Source organism: Apostichopus japonicus, chromosome 3 (assembly GCF_037975245.1).
Source record: "Apostichopus japonicus isolate 1M-3 chromosome 3, ASM3797524v1, whole genome shotgun sequence".
Lineage (NCBI taxonomy): Eukaryota > Metazoa > Echinodermata > Holothuroidea > Aspidochirotida > Stichopodidae > Apostichopus > Apostichopus japonicus.
The window spans coordinates 12,891,971-12,911,435 of NC_092563.1; the positions used below are offsets into that span (position 1 = coordinate 12,891,971).

Below are 19,465 nucleotides of genomic sequence, written 5' to 3' on the forward strand. Positions count from 1 at the left end.
ATTTAAAAATCACCGTTCTTAGGCTTTGCATGCCACCATCAGGTCAGACGTGAAAAATTATTTTTATGCTTTTTAATAAATAACTAAGAATAGAGGCACAAATTTTGTAAAAGATGAAGTTTATTAGAGGTCATACTAGTCTAGAAATAGCTAGCATCTTTTATGGTTTATCCAACTATGACGTCACAAAGTTTCTTTGTACAGTTGTACTGTACAAGAATAATACTTCAAGCTGTGGCCATTGAACGGAGCTATTTTAAAATAGTCCATTCAATTCAGAGGGTATAGAAATCCAACAACACACTTCAGTGGGTATGAACTGATTTATTTTCACTGGTCAGACTGACAGGTATTTTCATCAAATACAATTTTAGGAGTACGGGAGAGTTCTGGAATATTTCTTTAAGCTATAGATATGTTCTGAGTTAATATACCAGAGACTTTGTTCTGCTTTATTATCAAACACCAAGCTTGTGTTTTTGGTTACAAGATCATGTTACCTCTACAGCCAAAGAGTTGCTCTTTTAAGTGAGTTGCACAAGTTCACATTAGAATATTGGATCTGCCGGGATTTCTTTCATTTTTTCTCCGAGCACAAACTTGCGATTTCAAACGGATGTAGAGATCCTTCAGACGTAATCACCAGATGACATAGAGCTACTCACAAAATCTTACAAGATTCTCACAGACCAAATAGCTCTATTTTCCACTAAACATGTCCTCAAAACTATTCAGTCATAATATCGATAAAACACATATCTTAACTTTGATAATATAAACAGACATCACCTTTTCCTCCTGGACATTAGATAACTTAAATCATTTAAACATAAATCAGTTTTATTTTCTTAATCTGTTGTTTGATACTTTGAGCTGTGTTTGATACTTTAGTAGTACTTGTTGGATACATACTGACAAGCCTGACAGCCCCTGTCCCTACCCCAGGAAATATAAAGGGGGGGGGGGAGGATCCCTCCTAGAGCACCCCACCTGTCCATCATAGAGCTACTTTACTATCAAGTTAAATTCACAGGTTTTCTCAACCACTACTGCAAACTGCCTTCTCCTCCAAACATCTAGCAGACTTCTTCACAATCCATCCACTCCTTTCATCCATCCAATACACTGAGCAGGCCAGGACTGCTACAAGCATCCTTTTCACATCTCTCTTCCTTTTTCTGATGTGTTAACCTCCAACCATACAGAGATGATCTCACTAGATTTGGGGTGTGACCCGTATGTCCTCTGCCTCTGAGTCATCCAACCATCCATGGAGGAGGGACACAATGTTGTCTGTACCCCCGGACTAGTACAGCCTTATGACTAGCCATATTATCGTCATCTACTTTAATGTATTCACACCTACTTGTGACTGTCTTTTAGAGTGAGGCCAACTGCTCTGTTGCTTCATCCATGTTCACAGGTTCTCTCTCAATCTTTGTTTGTCTAGTCTGATCACTCGCAACCTGACAAAGAAGAAAGGAATTTGATACGAAATTCAAATCAATTTCAACTGATGTGTAAAACTCACAAATTTACAAACTAGTCAGCTTTCTATTTTTCCAAACTCACACAATTCTGTTGTAGGTAATCATTGCAATTTTATGACTAAACATACCTGACATTACAAAGGCAAAAGATGTGTATAGAGTGGTGATTTAAAATGACCTCAACAGCCATACAACAAAACAGATTCCACAACCAGGGGAACTCTGACTAGTTAGTTAATCACATTTCTTAATACAAACTCAAGATTTCATTTTTAATGGGAAAGATAGTTGGTATTTCACACCAGAAGATTGAAAAAAATTGAATTGCATCAATGAAACTCTAACAAACTAAGAATACTTTATTAAAGCAACTCCAGGTATTTCATCAAAGCCATTCATTTATGAATCAAAATTACTAAAACTTTTGTTGAAGTTTGACACATATTCTACCAACAAATTATTGCAAACATTTCTTCCCTTGGTGTGAAATGATGGTTCGATATGCCGTAAAATGTTAATTTCAGAAGTGGCAAATGTTTAGGTCTCTATGTGTGCAACTGAAATTTTGAATCATGGATAGTAAACTACATCAAGCTTTCTGGGCATGTATACAAAATCTCAAAACTCTTAAAATCGCCTGGACTTCTTACAGATTTCTCATAATTATAGTTTATAAAGAGATATTGACTTGTTTGGTTGCAAGTACAGCTACAAGCTACACCCACATATTTCTTTCTATAGCCACCTGATGTACTGCAAGTATCTTCATTGTTATACACACATCCCCTACTGTGTTTCTCTTTTTATCTTTTCTTTTTTCCCTTTTTCCACCCCCCCCCCCCCCTTTGTCCTTCTGTTATGGACAGGACACTACCCTTTGTATGGCTGTACTAGAACTTTATATAGCTTTAGTGATCAGTGTTTATACTAGTGTTGCGCCGATAATCGTTTTCAATATCGGTATCGGCCGATATTTGCAATATCGGCAGCATATCGGTATCGGTAAAATTTTGCCTAATTGCCGATAACAGCAAGCCGATATTGAACTTTTTTTTTCACAGCAGAGCTACTTATTTATACTTGCAATGATTTGTTAATCTGCCCAAGACGATCCATTTCTTTAGCGTCAGTTAAACTCTTATTCATTTTCGATTAATATCCATGGAAACCTGACCCTCCGTAACCTCTAAAACACGTCTACGGCGCGCGAATATAACCAATGACCTTCGTGAACCTTGGCCTACACATAGCATTAGTGCAGCATGTATACACTGTACTGTACTAACCATTCATTTTCTCAAAGGCCTCCGTGAAAACCTTGAACATGATGCATAACTGCACTTTTAATTTTCCGCGAACACACTGCCGATTTCCCGCCGGTGTTCGCCCAGCGAACACGCCGAGCACGCGAGCATAAAGGCGTAGTGTCCAGGGGCCCGCCTTAGGGCCTTGGTGGGGTCATGGGGTAGAACCCCTTGTGGGGATCCTGGGGGATAAAGCCCCGAAAAATTGGCTTTTTTTTGCGTGTCTGGCGATAAAAAAAAAAATCGCAGTTGAGTATGCAAAATAATTTTCTTATTTAAATTGTCACGAAACAGATGAAAATTTTAAAATGACAAGTTAGAGTAGCTATATTATGTTATAAAATGAAAAGAGATTTAATCTGTCTTTCAATCTTTAAAAAGTGCAACTTACAAAACTTCCGATATTATGAAACAAACAACGTTCAGCAAAGCCCTGTCTCTAGACTGCCTAACAATGAATAGCGTGCACAATGCGTACATTTTTACAACTGCGGTGTTTAACCCTATACCCAACTACCGCCGTACATGTGCTGCGAATTTTCCCAGGTACCTTCCCAAACACACTGTAAGCTCATCCCCTGTGTAACACCTGTTTGTTAACATTTTTTGGCAAGTTGCCAGGGAACTTTTCAGTTACGTGAGATCCGTAACCGCCGAGGTGGTTAGGCTATTTGCTATACAATTAACTATGGTAGGATATTATTTTTTCCGTATTTTTGGAAATTCTAGAAAATACTTTCTTTTTTCCCCGGCTTAAAAACAGATGTGGTCTTACGGTATATTCATAAATGGATGCACTAGAGCCTTGTTTACATGACATTAGTTGCATTTAGTACGATATGCCAGTTTTGCGTGAATTTTTCGAAAGTGTTTTGTTCGATCTTTCGTAATATTTGAAAGGTGTACCACCTTACTTTCCGTACACAATTGGTCATTTCTCTACTGATTTTCAGTTTTTTTCTTCTCTATACGGTCAAGTGAATAAGTTGTACATTGAGTATAAACTCAATAAATTATCATTTTTACATTGTGATCGACAGTTCGTAACCTAATTAAGATGCAATTTTGCAAGCATACGTTAACACTATAGCTACTTGTAAGTCTTTACGATGTTAAGGCACACATTTACTGCGTCCATTTTATTATCGCGTGCAGCGCTGCAGTGAAAAAGATTCTGGTTGGATTTCAATTATAATTCTCTTTTTCAAAATCAGGAAAAAAGTCATTCTTTTCAACTTAGGACAAAAGGAAAACAAAACACCATATTTTGTTGTTTACTTGAAGATTTATTTGTGAATGTATGCATGACTAAAGTACGATTTTGCCTTTATTTTGTCTGTTAAAAAATATCGGTATCGGTATCGGTATCGGACCGATATTGGGATGATAATATCGGATATCGGCCAAAACCGATATTGGTAATATCGGCGCAACACTAGTTTATACAGAACTGGTAAATAGTATGTAATTGGGGAAGCGTATCAATAAACTATTTCACACTTTGGCAGTTCTTTGGCTACAGCCATTGAATAGTGGACTGGTCTGCTACTGTCCATGTAGATATAAGACACTGGTCAATTAAGAGTCACTACAGGTAAATTTATACAAATGGGAAATTTCATAACCCAGCATGACATTGTAGTAACCATCCATGTTGTGTAGCTATTGACTAATTATCTAAAACAAAGGCTGGTTGATCAGTTACTCATTTGTATTATTGTGAAATACATATTGATCCTTCTCAGCAGACAATTGACTATTTTATAGGGGGTTTTAACATATTTTAACATTTCAAGACATGTTACTGTGCATAATATTATCAACATTAACTAATTTAATAGTACCAAGGACAATTTAAATGTTCCTTACATAAATTTATTCTACCTGTTCAATGTTTTTTTTTTCTAACATTGACAGACAGTACAGACCCTACGATTTTAGTAATAGCAACCATTCTGAGAAATGACTGTCTGCCATGGCTGGCCAAACAATGAAGCCTTTGGGCTTTGAGTACAGTGTTTCTGTATGTTGCCATGTTGGACGAATCTAGCGGTAATAGTAATTACAGACTTTTCGATCTGTGTGATAGTCATTGCTGACTTTGCAATCAGCACTGTCAGTAAGAATTAACTTCATTAGCTTTCCCTTTCAGGAAACCAACCAGAAAACAAAACGTTTAGTGGTTCCTATGCCCAAACATATTTACAGTATGGTAAGCCATTCATGTTAATATTAATGAACTTGTGCACACCAAAATGAAGACGGACTATGTATTGACTAATACTGCAACATTTATGGTATCAGGAATCAGTTATCATGTTGACAAAGTCTATTTAGTGGCGTAGTATAAAATAGGATGCATGATATTAATCAGGTCAAATTTGATGTACTGTATCTCTATACTGTACTTACATTGTATTATCCATATTATTAGAGATACTGTTTCAGAGACATCTGATTACAAAGTTTATGTTCACCGAATAATATTGATGATATGCACACAAAAAGCAACACGGTTGATTGTATGCATGTGGTGTAACAAACCTAGTATGTCAAGGATAGAAATCATGGAATCATTTGGTTCTTGTCTTGTGTTTAAAAGCGATTTCGTGCAATTTGATGAATATTGATAACATAAAGATGGAAATGTCATGAAAATGTGCTTATTTTGTACCAACATCACGATACCAGCACGAACCAAATTTTACGTTAAACTCTGCCCATTCATTAATAAATTATTCATTGCATGGGCACCAAAAACAATCTACTCATCACAGGCCATCTACCTACTAAGTATGACATTGATTCAACTTGCGGTTGTTGAGATATCATTTTTACAAGCTGTTTTTGAAGATTTGCCATTAAGCCCCAACTACTCATGAATAATAATCAGGTAAAGTTGTTGCTGCAAACAACATGTAGAACTACACTATGTAGTTACATCAACATACCCAGAATGAACTAGTACATCCGACCTGGTTGAAGTGATATTGACATTTTTAGAATTTACTTTCAGCCGCCCCCCCCACCCATTAATATGCAAGATAGCCCTACCACAAACAATAGGGTTCATCTACTGACCATGACCAACATACAGACCAAGTATGACATCAATTTCCTTCTTGAGATACCATGTTCACAAGCTATGGCATCACACAAATACATATGTCAAACTGACGGCATAGGTTTTGATGGATACCAACGCATCGGAACCAAAACGCAATAACCTTGGCATTCTAACTGTAATTGTAACATCATTGTACCAGTCCAAAAAGCTCAAAACATGTACCGAACTGTTGAGATCTGTGTGTGCCTCCTTGGGTTTTGTAAAGTTGGGCAATTCTCATGAGTTATAAATCAAGACTTTTCTTGCAGTGAAATCAAAATGATTGACCTTGTTATTTCACACTTGATACTCTTTGATGACCTAATTATGGCAACCCACCGAAATTGACTTGAAACCACAAAGGAGAATAGGAGAGGTTCTTGGTAGGATACACCCTGGATCTCTCCATGAAATCAATGAGAGCTGAATTGATTTAAGTTGCTTCGTTATAGAACTTACAGGGGGGTTCTGGAAGTCTCATATGGTGCTTGGCATTCGACTAGAAGTATATTCACACCAAATTAAAGCAATAGTCTTGTGGGAGACAAAGAGAAGGGAAAAAAATCATAGTGCTAGATAACCACCACTATCCCCCACTCCCCTCTCAAATTTTTATCTCTAAACTTTTGATGTGCCTATTTTCAAAGCAATCTATATAAACTAGTTAACAGTACAGATCACGAAACAACAGTAGGCACCATGGACCAAACCTATTGTAGCAAAACTGACTAAAACATTCTTGTAGGATTTGACACCAAATGAAGGTAACAGTGATTCAGTTCAAATCTCATATTTTGTTGATCCATAACTTTTTTCAAATTTTTACCAGTCATATGTTAAAATCTTAATTGAAAAGTTCAAATTTGCCACATTTCGAGAGATTCTACTTTTTCTTCAAAAATAAAAACAGAGGTATTATTCAAATGTGAAATTGATCAACATCCACTCCAAAAGCCTCTTTAAAACTTGTATGGCATTGTTGATTAGTAGTTTGGGAAGGACAAGGAAGCCTGTGGAAGGAGATGAAATATAAAATAGGTCTTATTCTGAGGTGATTTGCTAGGATATAACAATTTATTGAACTATAGGTAGACCGGTGGAAAGTGACCTTGTAAAGAGGAGACAGGTTGATCGGTCCTACTATACAGAATATTGATCAAAGTGGCTGCAGGTAACGAAGAATGTCTCCTGAACGACAGTTTTACTCATCTTTGGTAATCCTGTTTGTCTCCACAGTTTTACTTATCTTTAGAAATCCTGTTTGTCCCCACGACAACGATGCACTTTCAGGATGGTGTCACTCACTCTGTTACTGCCAGATACATACAGGGAAATAAAAAAATTCAGGCAAGAAAAAATTGTTATCTTGGACTTAGCCTCACCTTTCTACCTTGATCTGTGACCTTTGACCCATGCAGGGTATCCTGGATATTTGAATACACTTTGTTACTTTCAGAGGCGGACGGCTGTGTTTTCCTTTGGTTGATCATCTGCAAGGGAAGATGAAAAGAAATTAATTTGAATCGACACAATGGAAAGAGAGATATATATCAATTTCATATAATTTTATTCAAACCTGCATACAGAAAGTGAAACTACCCAATGCATGTCCTTGGAGTCTATTTTGAAATATGGAATGAACTTTTTAATTTAAGTTTGTCAAACACGAGTGCACTTTTCTGTTGAACTTCCCACATTTCTGATGGCACCGTACTCCAGTGTATCAACTAACTCCACCAATATCATCCTGGGGACGATGAAATTGGGCGTAAATTCTAAAAGCCTTGTGAAGGTGCTCAAATAAGACATTTGATTAAGTTTGTGGGACAAACAAACAGTTGCATTAACTGTTAACAATCTAAGCCCGATTGTAACCTCACAGTTGAATCGGTCATCGATGTTCAATCCCTCCCTGCCCTGGCCAACATCCCAGGGATGAGAATATTCAATGGAACATCTGATTAGAAACCTCTTCAAAGTATCCTCAAATCAAGTCATAATCCATCCAACCAAAATTTCAAAATCCTCTCTGCATTTATTCATTCCATTGAGCTGATTTTATAAATCTTCCCCTAAGTATAGAATCTTGAACCAATGGTCAGAAGTTTCAGAACTACTGTATGACTAAGTAGCATTAGATAACAATAGACTATTTTCCTCTTTATACATCCAAATTTTGACAGACTTTTTTTAAGTTTTTGAAGTCCACCTCCTTTGTAGAAGATGATAAAGAACCTTTTGGGTGGTAGAGGATAAGATTCTGTAGTAGTGCAATCACAGACTTACCTAAACAAGAGGGTTTTGTAAGAAGATAAGGGATTTAGTGGGGTGGTATAATTCAAGCAAGTACACCAAATGTAGCCAACAATCCAGTAATAGAAACAAGATTTTTAGCTTACTCACTTGCTTACTTGCTCTTTTTTCTGTTTCTTTTCTTTATTTTCTTGTTCATTTCCATTTTCTGCCTGAGCCTTTTCCCTTTCCCCCTCCCACCCGATTCCTGTCCCCCCCCCCCCATGGCCACTTTATTTCTTTCCCTTTTTGTAAGTTATTTCTGTCTGTACAAATTGTTTTCAAGCTATAACAATATACTGAAATGCTTTTAAATACTGGTGGTTTTGAAAGAGCAACTGATCTAAGTAGATAACCAGAACTAAAAATTAGTATTTATGGTGCAACAGGAAGATGGAGAAGGGAAGGGAAGGGGGGGGGGATATTGCTTTACTGATGGGCATCTTTATTTTACAAGTCTTGAAGGAGGATCTACTATTACAAATCAGAAAATCTCACCGATGCATCCCAGCCTCCCAAACACCACACCACCCCCCCCCACCCCCTTCCCCTTTGAAGGCTGGTTATTCCTTTCTGAATTGCACAAACAAGAAAATCAAGCAGCAAAATGCTAAACAGAAGTCAGCAGCCATCTTGGGAAATATTGAATAAATAAAAGAAATGTATGTCTTACAAGATAAGTCCGGTAAAGAAAGGGGCGTAACTTTTTTTCCACTCTGACCAAGCAATGTTTAATATATAACCAAACACCAGGGAATAATTGATTTGGTAATGCATAGCAAGATGCTATACATACAAAATGGTCAGGTTGGTATGTTATGTTATGTTATCTATATAGCAAAACTTATTACACAGGAACTATAGTACTTTATAACTTAAGGCAAAGCTCAGATCACACAACCTATTTCTGTTTCATGTGATTACACTGTTGCCAGCTATAAATTCTTTCACACTCACTTTAATACAACGATGAAGATATGTCTATGTACAGATTAGAGAAATCAAAATCAGCCTTAATAGGAATATCATCCCAAACTGGAAATAATCATTTTGATAGCCCTATTATGCACCATTGTGCAGCCTTGTAAAGAGATAATGAAGAATACAGACAATTTCCACAACTTGGGGCATCATTTCTGTAACAGAACAAACAATTAAAGAAAACAAGAGGTCCCAGTGGGAACATTTTGACCTGATTTCAGGTCAAAGATATATAATGAATGGTCAAGATATGACCCACCTGACTCCCATGTGTCCTGATACTTCAAGAATCACACCCTGGAAGATCACAGCATCTCCTGTGATTTATGGCAGGATGCAGAGGTGGTGACAAGCAATGGACCCATGGTGGGGGTAATTGCAATGGTAATGAGCACAATTTATGATCTGTCAATTCATTTCATCAATCAAGGTGGAGGTGTACTTAGGGAATTCCAACAGGCAGGACCTGTATCATGGCCAACAATAGTTAGGAACTTAGGACTCCAAACACCAGTGATAATGGTGGGTAGAAACCTCTCTGCTCAAACCAGTGAGTTGATGACAATCAACAACTTCGGATTTTGCAATGCGAAAAAATCTATTCCATCCACTGGGTCATAAAACACAAAATATCACTTGGTAAAAGTTCAGATTTTACAAAGTTTAAGCACAATTGAAAGCACTGTACGAACTTTCTCTGTTTTGTCACGGTAAATATTGGTCTCAATTTTCAAACCTTGATCAGACCACAAACCAAACTACAATTGAAATTTACCAGATCTGAAGCAGAGCCCTAAAAAGCATATATCTTGACCAACTTAAACTTGCAAAATTAGTCATCATCACGACACACCATAGCATCCTATGGTCTTGATCACGTCTAGGAACCACAAGTAAACAGATATTTTCTTTTAAAGCAGTCTGCCAGCAAACACAAACCAGTTTTGCTCCACTTTAAACTACTGTTTATCATCATTTGTTTTATTACTGATGGATGTATAGACTTCAAGGAATACGGTGTTTAAACACCTGCTCACAGCAGGTTCACAGCCCTTGTACACTGTTTGCAGATGTATGGATATATTTATTAAGGCATCTCTTTAACATAATTATTACTAGTTATCATTGTATACTCTAAGAGGAATATATGTGACACTATTAAACAAGAAACTATCCGTGCAGTAGTTTGGTATCTAAGGTTTGGAGTTAACTCAGTTTACTAACTTGTGAAATATCAGAGTTCATCATTCCAGCCACTTATATCTTAAAGCAATCACCAAACGCAAGGAAGTTAGGTCGAAGGAATTAAATCACACACATGGGCACTTGGAACCATGGACAGCCCTCCTATAGTACAACTTAGATTATGGACATAAAATAAAACCTGGATTATTATTAACCAAAATATAATATGAGTAGAGAAATGCTGTTCATGTTGTATTTGCTTGTGTTTGAGTATCAAAGCTTAAACAGCTATGTAGGAGTAAATGCATGAACCACTAGAGAGGTTTAGGTGGTAGCAGAGGATTGTGGGAAGGTGTCTGGCAACTCTTTACAAGTGTTTCTTCCTGTAAATTGTCAAAAACAATGATGAAACTAAACCCCAAGTATTATGGGTTAGATAGAGCTTCTCTTCAGCAGTGACATTTCGCCATGACGAATGTCTTTGATGGGTGTACTTTATGCAACTAGCACAGCATGTAGCTTTAAGATTAGTCAACATGGCTGTATATATGTTTTAAGTACTGTCAACTTTAATGTATTATGACAAAAACATCAAAGCTACATGCTGTGCAATTAAACTATGTTGCCTTTAAATGTCTCCCCACTGACGGAGGTCAAAGTTGAAGCAGGCATATACAGTGTACTGAGACAAGATCCAGCTGTTTTAATCTGTAAACTAAACTGGGCAGAATTATCTTATCTAAGCAGAGTCAGTGATTCCTGGACAGGTGATGTTATTATCAGACTTGAAGAAGAAGGACATCAGCCTCTCACCTCCTTAGTTGCTAATATGACAGCTGCTGATGGTTCAAAATAGAATCTAACCCCCAAAAATACTAAATCATAACAAAAACCTAAAAACATGGTCACTTACTCCTACTGGACAATATCTGAATTGAAATCAATCAGGAATAGATAATGATATCTATCTGCACTTTCCTTACTAGTTCAGAATTCTTAAACTGTTATCTGGTATCACATAATGTATGAATGATGTATTTCCAGGGATGCCAACTTACAAACCAAGGTAAACACAACTTTAACATCCCAAAACTTATTGGTTGAGCATTTACGAGTGATGATACTCACCTGTTTCCTATACATACAGTATGCTCTCCGTCTATCTACCTAGTTTATTTCAATTGATAACATGTGTGCACCACTCCCCGCCTCCGCCCCCCCCCCCTCCCCCTCCCCTTCACCTATTCAGGTTGTTGCCTTCTTCCTTCTGAATCTTCCATTCTGATGCTTCCACAACAGTTCAGAGAGGAAGTGAGGTAAAGTCTTAAAATGTCATAAACGATCAGCGAGGGCTTGACCTCCAAGCTGTCAAATACTCCCTTCATTATTCATAACTTTTATCATTTTTCTCACTTCAATTTATATATTTTCTTTCATGAAAAGCCTGGCGCCTTAATGTCATGCATGGTGTGGACTTCATGTTTCAATTCACCCGAAACGATGTCTGCACAGATACCTCAAGGAGATAGAGGTGTGAAACTGTAAATTCCATTATACTCATCCTTGAACATCACATAGAGGGCTGGTCTGAATACAATTATATCAACCTTCAAACCTTTATAAAATAACGTGCACTCACCCTCGACAGTGTGGACGTGATTGCCTTTGTTTTATGCTTGCTTTTGTTGGCTTTGCTGCTCTTGACTTTGAACATGTTTTTTGAGCCTTGAAGTTTTCCTTTGTTGTCCTTTCCTCCAGAGCCTTTACTGGGCTTGGCTGGATGGTTATGCGTTTTCTTAGATTTCCCCATGCTTGTCTCACTCTCGTATAAATATGCAACTCTTGTGAATTTACAAATATGCACAAATCTGTGGGAAGGGAAAAATATTGAATGTCATTCTCAGGCTGTTTAAACACAAGTAAAATGTAAAAGAAAAAAATACAATGAAGTAATGAAGGGCGACAAAGATACATGTATACAACACAAATAACCCTGAGCCTTAACCTTCACACACCTTCTTTTGACAAAAGAAAAAAGACGGAAAAATAATTTGACAGTTTTCAGCACAACAGCTATTAATCAGTTTTTACCTCCATGTCAGATACATCTCAGCAACACCATTTCACAATTTTTGGCAAAATGAATGCTTTCTAATCCTTTGCCCCTATATTTCATTACCCCTCTTTTCCAATTCATTTTAATTTTTCCAGAATCCTTAACCTCCTTCTGATTCCTATTCCTTACCAATACTATACCTATCAACCTAATACCTTACCCCCTCCCCTCTACCATGGTTTCTTTTCCTCTTCAGTGATTATTCTCCTCCCCCTTCCCCTTCATATGTCCTCCTTACCCAATTCCTTCCCCCTTCTCACAGCCAAGAATTATCACACTCTATGCTCATTCCTTCCCCCTGTCCTTGGTATGTTGGTTCCTTGCCCTCTGTGATCATGGCTCCTTCCCTGTCTCAACCCCTCCCCCTCCCTCCTCCACCATTCCTCACCCTCCCTCAAGTCATTGCCCTCTTGACCTGTCACATCCATAACTTCTAATCTCATTATGACCCATTTGCAGCAACTTTTAAAAGGTTAAAGTATCCAACCAATAAAAACTTAAGAGAACTATGAAAGGGAAAATCTTTCCCTTCACATTTCCACCATCAAGTACTCCTTTCAAATCAATTTGTCAACTTCTTTTAAATCAATTTGCCACCTTTGCAAGAATTATTTATGGCAAGGATTTGTTTTATACTGGTTCTCTGTAGTTGATAACAAGGTGCAAATCCCACAGACCATATACCTTCATTTCCTATAAAGAAACATCTTTAAAGAGAGTAAATGCTCATCATATCAAAATGCCTTTCTGTAAGTGGATTATTTTATCAAAAGTTGTTCTCTTCAAATCCTATGTAGGACAAATTTGGTCCAGAAAACTACACAACTGTCGCTCACATTACTAGATTATTTTAACGAAGAAAGAAAACAGCTCAATGAGGAATGAGTAAGGGAAGGAATAACGGAACATGCCATGTTTCAATTTTCTCTTGATCACCAGCCACAGTTATAAAGAGGGCTTTCCCTTTAAGAGGAACGTGCCTATGACCAAAGCAATTTTCATTAAAAGTTGACTGTTGTGGACACTGTGGTCAATTTCTCACTTTGTACTTAGATAGTTAAAAACAGAAAAGGAGCTTTTAAAATATATATAAATAAGAAAGAGGATTGCAAATATTGTGAAAACTGTCGAGATTCTTTGACTGAGTTAAGAAATAGGAGAGGGACGGGCAAGGGGAAAGAATGGTGTGAAATATCACACGAAGAGTGACAGAAGATTTGTAAAAAGCTGTTTGACAATAAGGTGCCCTTGAGTTGCTGTGCGTCAGGAGGTCAATACAGTGTATATATATAGCATTCAATTAGTAGATTTAACATACAGGCATAATACACTAATCTCAAGTAGTAACAGAACACTACATGTATGGTGCATGATTGACATTAGGTTGATGTACGTACTCAACGGTAACAGGTACCCGATGTTGTAGGCACTTATGATTTGGGCCACTAACATTTTTTCATATAATTTCTTTAATTTTCCACTAAGAGGTCTGGGCAACTTGAACAAGTTTATTAACTGTTTTTCCCACCAAGTTGTTAGTACAGGGACTCAACTCTATGACTTGACAAGCGTCGGGAAAAATCTCTGGAAATGAATGGACTCAATATTAAAACTATTGCAACTCTGCCAGTATCTGAGACATGGCTTTAACCAGAAGAGATAGGTAATCCAATTCATGACTTGGGAGCAAAATCACATCAAAGTGTTTGAAAAGGAATGGGACATTCTACTGCCCCCATCTCACCCCCCTCCCCCACCTCACAACATCCCCCTACTCCAGCACCCTTCCCACTTTTCTTTGATTGATAGTGCTTAAATGCAAAATGCTGGTGTGAACAGGAGTTAATTTAGCTTTCAGAGCAGAGAATTCTACCTCCATTTCTCATCAGCATCTTCTGAAATTTTCTATATCAATTTTGTTTACTTTTTCCAAAAACAAAATTGGCCTTTTGTTGTACCTCTGTAAAAATAATAAACATGTTACATTATCTTTGTAAGAGTCAAATTTTTTGTCTAAGCTTAACAGTTTATAACTCACTGAGTTCCAGCAAAATTGTTGTAAATACACAGATATCCTTTTTAGATACATTTAGATGCCAATGTCCTGTTTGATTGAGATTAACACTTACATTTATTTTAAAATAAAAAAGAAAGCTGCATCAGATCTCCTACAACCTGCAAACCAAGTTTCTCTTCACCTACTAGGCATGGGGTGGAGAGTTAAAGTGATGTCCCCTGCCAACTCCCCATTCCCGCTCACTCCTTCCCCCACCCTCCCCCACCCCCCCCCACATACACACCACCCACCCTCCCCACTCCCTCCAATTCCTCCCATTTCCTTTCCACATAATACAATAAACATGTATATTTCTTTAACATTACTTTTAGCATACTCCTTATCAACAGGATGCATTTGACAGAAAGCCAATTTACTTTGTAGGATAATCTAAACAGACATGTTTGGCCAATTTTAGAATGTTAGGCACTTCACTTCATTCTCCTGTCTGGTGTGATGAATCAAACAGTGAAAATATTATCTAAAACGAACCAGCAATATGAAGAAAACATTAAAATATTTAGTATATATAATGTGTAAACCTGACTGGAAGAACAGGAATAATGTCTGAGCATCAGAGATAACCTTTTGGACTTTGTTTGAGATACAGAAACCTAAGATCACTTGATAGTAACATTCCAAAAACTATTCAAAGGTTTTATCCAAAGGATGACTGCCAAAGCAGACACGATCTTGATATATTTTCATGTTAAGTTCCCTCAGTCTGCTGAGTGAAATATGAAAAGAAGATTTAATTTGCCACTTTGGAGTCATTTATTTAATGGGCGTAAATATTCACAGCCTGAACAAGCGGAGGGAGGGAGGGGCAGCAAGAGGTCATGAGTATTTTATGTGTCCATCACAGCACTAATTACAACTGAAATGACCTTTGACATTTCAAGAAGAATGAACTGAATTTATTGGTAACCTTACAAATCAAATCAAATTTCTGACAAAAAGAATGAGTAACAAGGGTTAGCTTTACTTCACTAGTTCCATAAATTTTCTCCTCTCCCCCCCCCCCCCCCTTGCCCTCCCAAATTTCCCCTTTCTTCATACCATGTCAGCTTAATTATAACCTGAAAGTATGATAACTAGACTTCCACAAATCATACTCTAGGGAATAGCTCTCTGAGTTCAACATCCTCCAGTAGCTAGCCAGAGGAGAAATTTGCAAGCTGGAATTTGATTGTAAATAAACATGTTAAGTGATCTGCCCACCTGGTGGTCAGAAAAGGTACCATCATGACAGGCTAACCATGAGCTTGACATCTGAGGAGGTTTGGCTGGAGGGAGGAATTTTTAGGGCCAGCTAGCCCTGAGTTTTTAACTAAAATATATGATAACATCATCTGTTAGTCAAGCTTTAAGGTAGTTTTTATAAACAGAAATTTCACCAATCCTATGAAATTATTACAGGGACCCAGACACAAAATCCCAGAATCTAAAGAACATATGAGCAACTTATTCAGTCTCAATAATTTTTCATTGGGGGGGGGGGGGGGGCTTTCTCTCAAGTACATGTAGTTTGTATTATTTAAATGTAAAACTGGGATTGAATCATTTCAAATTTATGAAATAAATCAACAGTTAAAATAAAGCTTGACTAGTCAAGCGGTTATCATCGTTCAAAAATAAAAATGCAAATAGCGTAAAAAAAAAAAAAACAATTTAAGTATTTTGCATAATTTGCAAATTCCTTTGAAGATTGTGCCTAATCATGTGTGTTCCTGTTGGCATTTGTTGTATTACTGTATTGAACCAATGATGCATTCTGGTATATTATCTTGCCTACAAAGGTGAAGAATGGTACCAAAACAGTGGGAGATTTTCCACCGAAAATGCCACAACAAACTTCCATGTTACCCACCAAATGCTAACTACAGTACTAGACCAATTTTCAAAGTTTCCAGTTAAAGCATTTTGTTACTTAAATAGCAAATATCCATGAATAAACGTTTCCAATTTGATAGAAATAGGAGCAGTCAAGAGATGAAGAATTGAAAAAGCAAACACATACATGTTGAAGATACAATGAGGTGTGATCCTTTCTGAAAACATACTCCAACTTTCATGAGCAAAATCAGAAACATTCCCCAAAAAGCCATATTTATTTAAAGTCAAAAACATTCCCCCATGAATCCACAAAAACAGGGATTTTTATTATTGTTGGAAGTGTAGTATGTTTTTTAGCTTCCTTGTCAGGAAACAAAACTTGTTCTGCTTTCTCTATTACCACCAAAAAGAAAACCAGGACAAGGTAAATATTATTTTCCAGTAATTACTGTTAGCCTCATCATTTTCAAGTGACCCCCAATTAGACCTACTCTCATTTTCTGGATTTTTAATTAAGAAAGTACAATTGAACTACGCTCGAGGTTTTCCGTCGTCTCTGCCTATTGGTAATTAAGATGAAGTTTGGCATATCATCTCCTGAACCGTGAATCCTGAAATTACATTGAACCAGGGAGTCCATAACAACTCCCTGATTGAACTAACATCCTGACACTTGTGACAGGAATCCATTGTCCTCAGTACCAGTAGCACTTTTCTAGTATCTGAGAACTTTAGAGCAGTTTACTATATGAATGGGGAGACTATGTGCTATGAGAACTAATATCCTGACACTATATATCAGGGACCAGTAGCTTGGCTATCAGTAGCACTTTGCAGTACTATATCTTATTTCTTGAAAGCATTGAATGTTGGATTCGATGGCAACCTGTTGGTACATGAGCAGTATGATTATATCATATATGATACTGTAGAACTAACATCCTGACACGATATGGCAGGAATCGGTAGTGTTGTCCATACCAGTAGAGCTTTGCTAGTATCTCATTTCCTAAAACCGTTAAAGTGCAAATGTTATAGATAAAACCATGCTGTGAGCATGATCATATCACTTTTGTTAGAACTATCATTATTACACTGCAGTGTACTGCAGGAATCAGTTGTGTTGTCGATACCAGTTAAACATCACGAGAATCTTATACCTTGGAGGTGTTATATATGACTTCTTGATGCAAAGACAACCAATAACTTGTTATGAACAGTGCTTTCTTTACTCTTTAAGAACTTGTTTCATTTACAGAGCAGCCCCTTTTTGTAAACTGGTAAAGACAGCTTCTTAGATCCTTTGTTGTAGCTTCTTGATAATTTTGATAACTTTTGTAACGCTTTTTGTTTCATTATTAACTTAATCTCATAAACTTTTATATGTCTTAACCTGTATTTTGATGCTCTGTATATTGTTATATTTTTATCCTATTTATAAATATCTCTGTAAATTTATACTGGAATAAAGAAATGAAAATGAATGAATGATAGTGTCACTTTTGGTGAAGGTGGTTTGTACAAGCTACCATACTTCTTTGTATTACAAGTTGGAAACCAACTGCAATAAACTTACAATCTAAATGAAATTAAAAAACAGCTGTTTCAAATTCTATAATAGAAATGAGCAAATCTGCAGAACAGTACTGCATAAGCCTTGAGCAGTTACTATTGTTTACTGATTTGGCGCTATATAAGTCTCATTTATTATTATTTTTATTATTATTATTCTCTACATTATGCTCAGGGCAGACTTTTCAGAAAGAGAACTGATTGTCTGTACTACATCCTAGACTTTCTGCTTATTATAAAGTTTTTCAGGATTGATACATGAAACTTGATTATCTCACAAGAATAATAATAATAATACAACAGTATGACAGAGTACTTTCATTGTTTGTTAATAAACTAGTTGCCAATCAGATGGAATAAGCTTGATTGTCTGGTAAGCATGTCAGACAAACCAATAATCCTTAAAGGCATTGAAGACTCGCCCCAAACTGCGTGCCGCGTTCTGAAAAAGTTAACTTTCTGTTGCTAGCAAATGACGTTTTTTTCTTGTCGCTACAAAATGCAGACAGTAATGAAACGTGATACCTTGTTATCTTTAGCAAGACCTGAGATGTCCACGCTGCTATGTACACTGTGTTGTGGGTATTGACAGTAGCTGTAGGTATTGACTGTACACTAGTGTCTAATTACCGACGGCAGCAAGCTGTGTGTGTATTTTCTGGGATCGATTGTGGTGTCTAACACTTCTGTTACACCTCATTCGAAACTAGGTCAGATTACCGGCACGAGACCTTTCCTTTTTGCGCGAGTCTTCACACCCTTTTAATAACCAGTAACTCCCACTCCCACCGTCTCCCACAGCCAATCCTCGTCTCTCTCCTCTTTTCCCTCCTCTCCTCCCAAAATCGATTGATATGTAGAAGCAGTGATGACAGAGTTGTTCATAATTCAAGTCATTTCACAAATGCCCAAGTCTCTTGCTTTAAAATTCCTGGCATTGGTTTGTAAATTACTTTCAGCTTGTACTACAAACTGCAATGGCTATAATACCAATCGCCTTCTCTAGAGCTTGGTCAGGGTATTACTTCAATTATTTGATCCAAGGCCAGCTTAGCTTTGATTCATTGTTTTGTGAAGACCTCATGTCAGACTCATAAATCATTCCCTTTGCAGTCTCACACCTAAAAAAATTACTTAACATTCATCCATCAAATGGAAATAAATAAAACTTCCATTAGATATCAACTAAATCACCAAACCCCAGCACTAGTTATAAATAGTCAGACCTGGAATGTATTATTCAAATGGACATGATTTTCTGCAGAGTTGTTACGTTTAAGATAAATAAAGTTTGGTAGACATGTTTTCACCATCCAGGTTTTGTCCTTGTTAATTCCAATGTTTTACAGAACCAGTCACTACTGAGATAAATTAGTCATTTAAAATCGAGGAATGGCCTGAAGTTAATCATTGTTCTGAATGGTTTATGAAAGACCTGGTTGTGATCAAAAGTTTGACAACTATGTCTTCAGGATAACTAACATGCTAGCTGTAATCTTTTATCAACAAGATGAAAAGCTCTCTGAA

The 19,465-nt window shown here is 37.0% G+C and overlaps 1 protein-coding gene across 3 annotated transcripts in view; it reads right to left on the minus strand.

Annotated features, from left to right (window-relative positions):
- Nucleotides 1-309: 309 nt before the first annotated feature.
- Nucleotides 310-19,465, minus strand: part of LOC139963638 (uncharacterized) — a 57,313-nt gene continuing 38,157 nt past the window's right edge. For all 3 annotated transcript variants that reach the window (XM_071964647.1, XM_071964646.1, XM_071964652.1), the window contains exons 2-4: nt 11,998-12,226; nt 7,283-7,390; nt 310-1,466 (exon numbers count right to left, since the gene is read on the minus strand). In XM_071964647.1, coding sequence (XP_071820748.1) covers nt 1,380-1,466; nt 7,283-7,390; nt 11,998-12,168 — 366 coding nt within the window. In that variant the 5' untranslated portion in view covers nt 12,169-12,226 and the 3' untranslated portion in view covers nt 310-1,379. The remainder of the gene's footprint in view (nt 1,467-7,282; nt 7,391-11,997; nt 12,227-19,465) is intronic.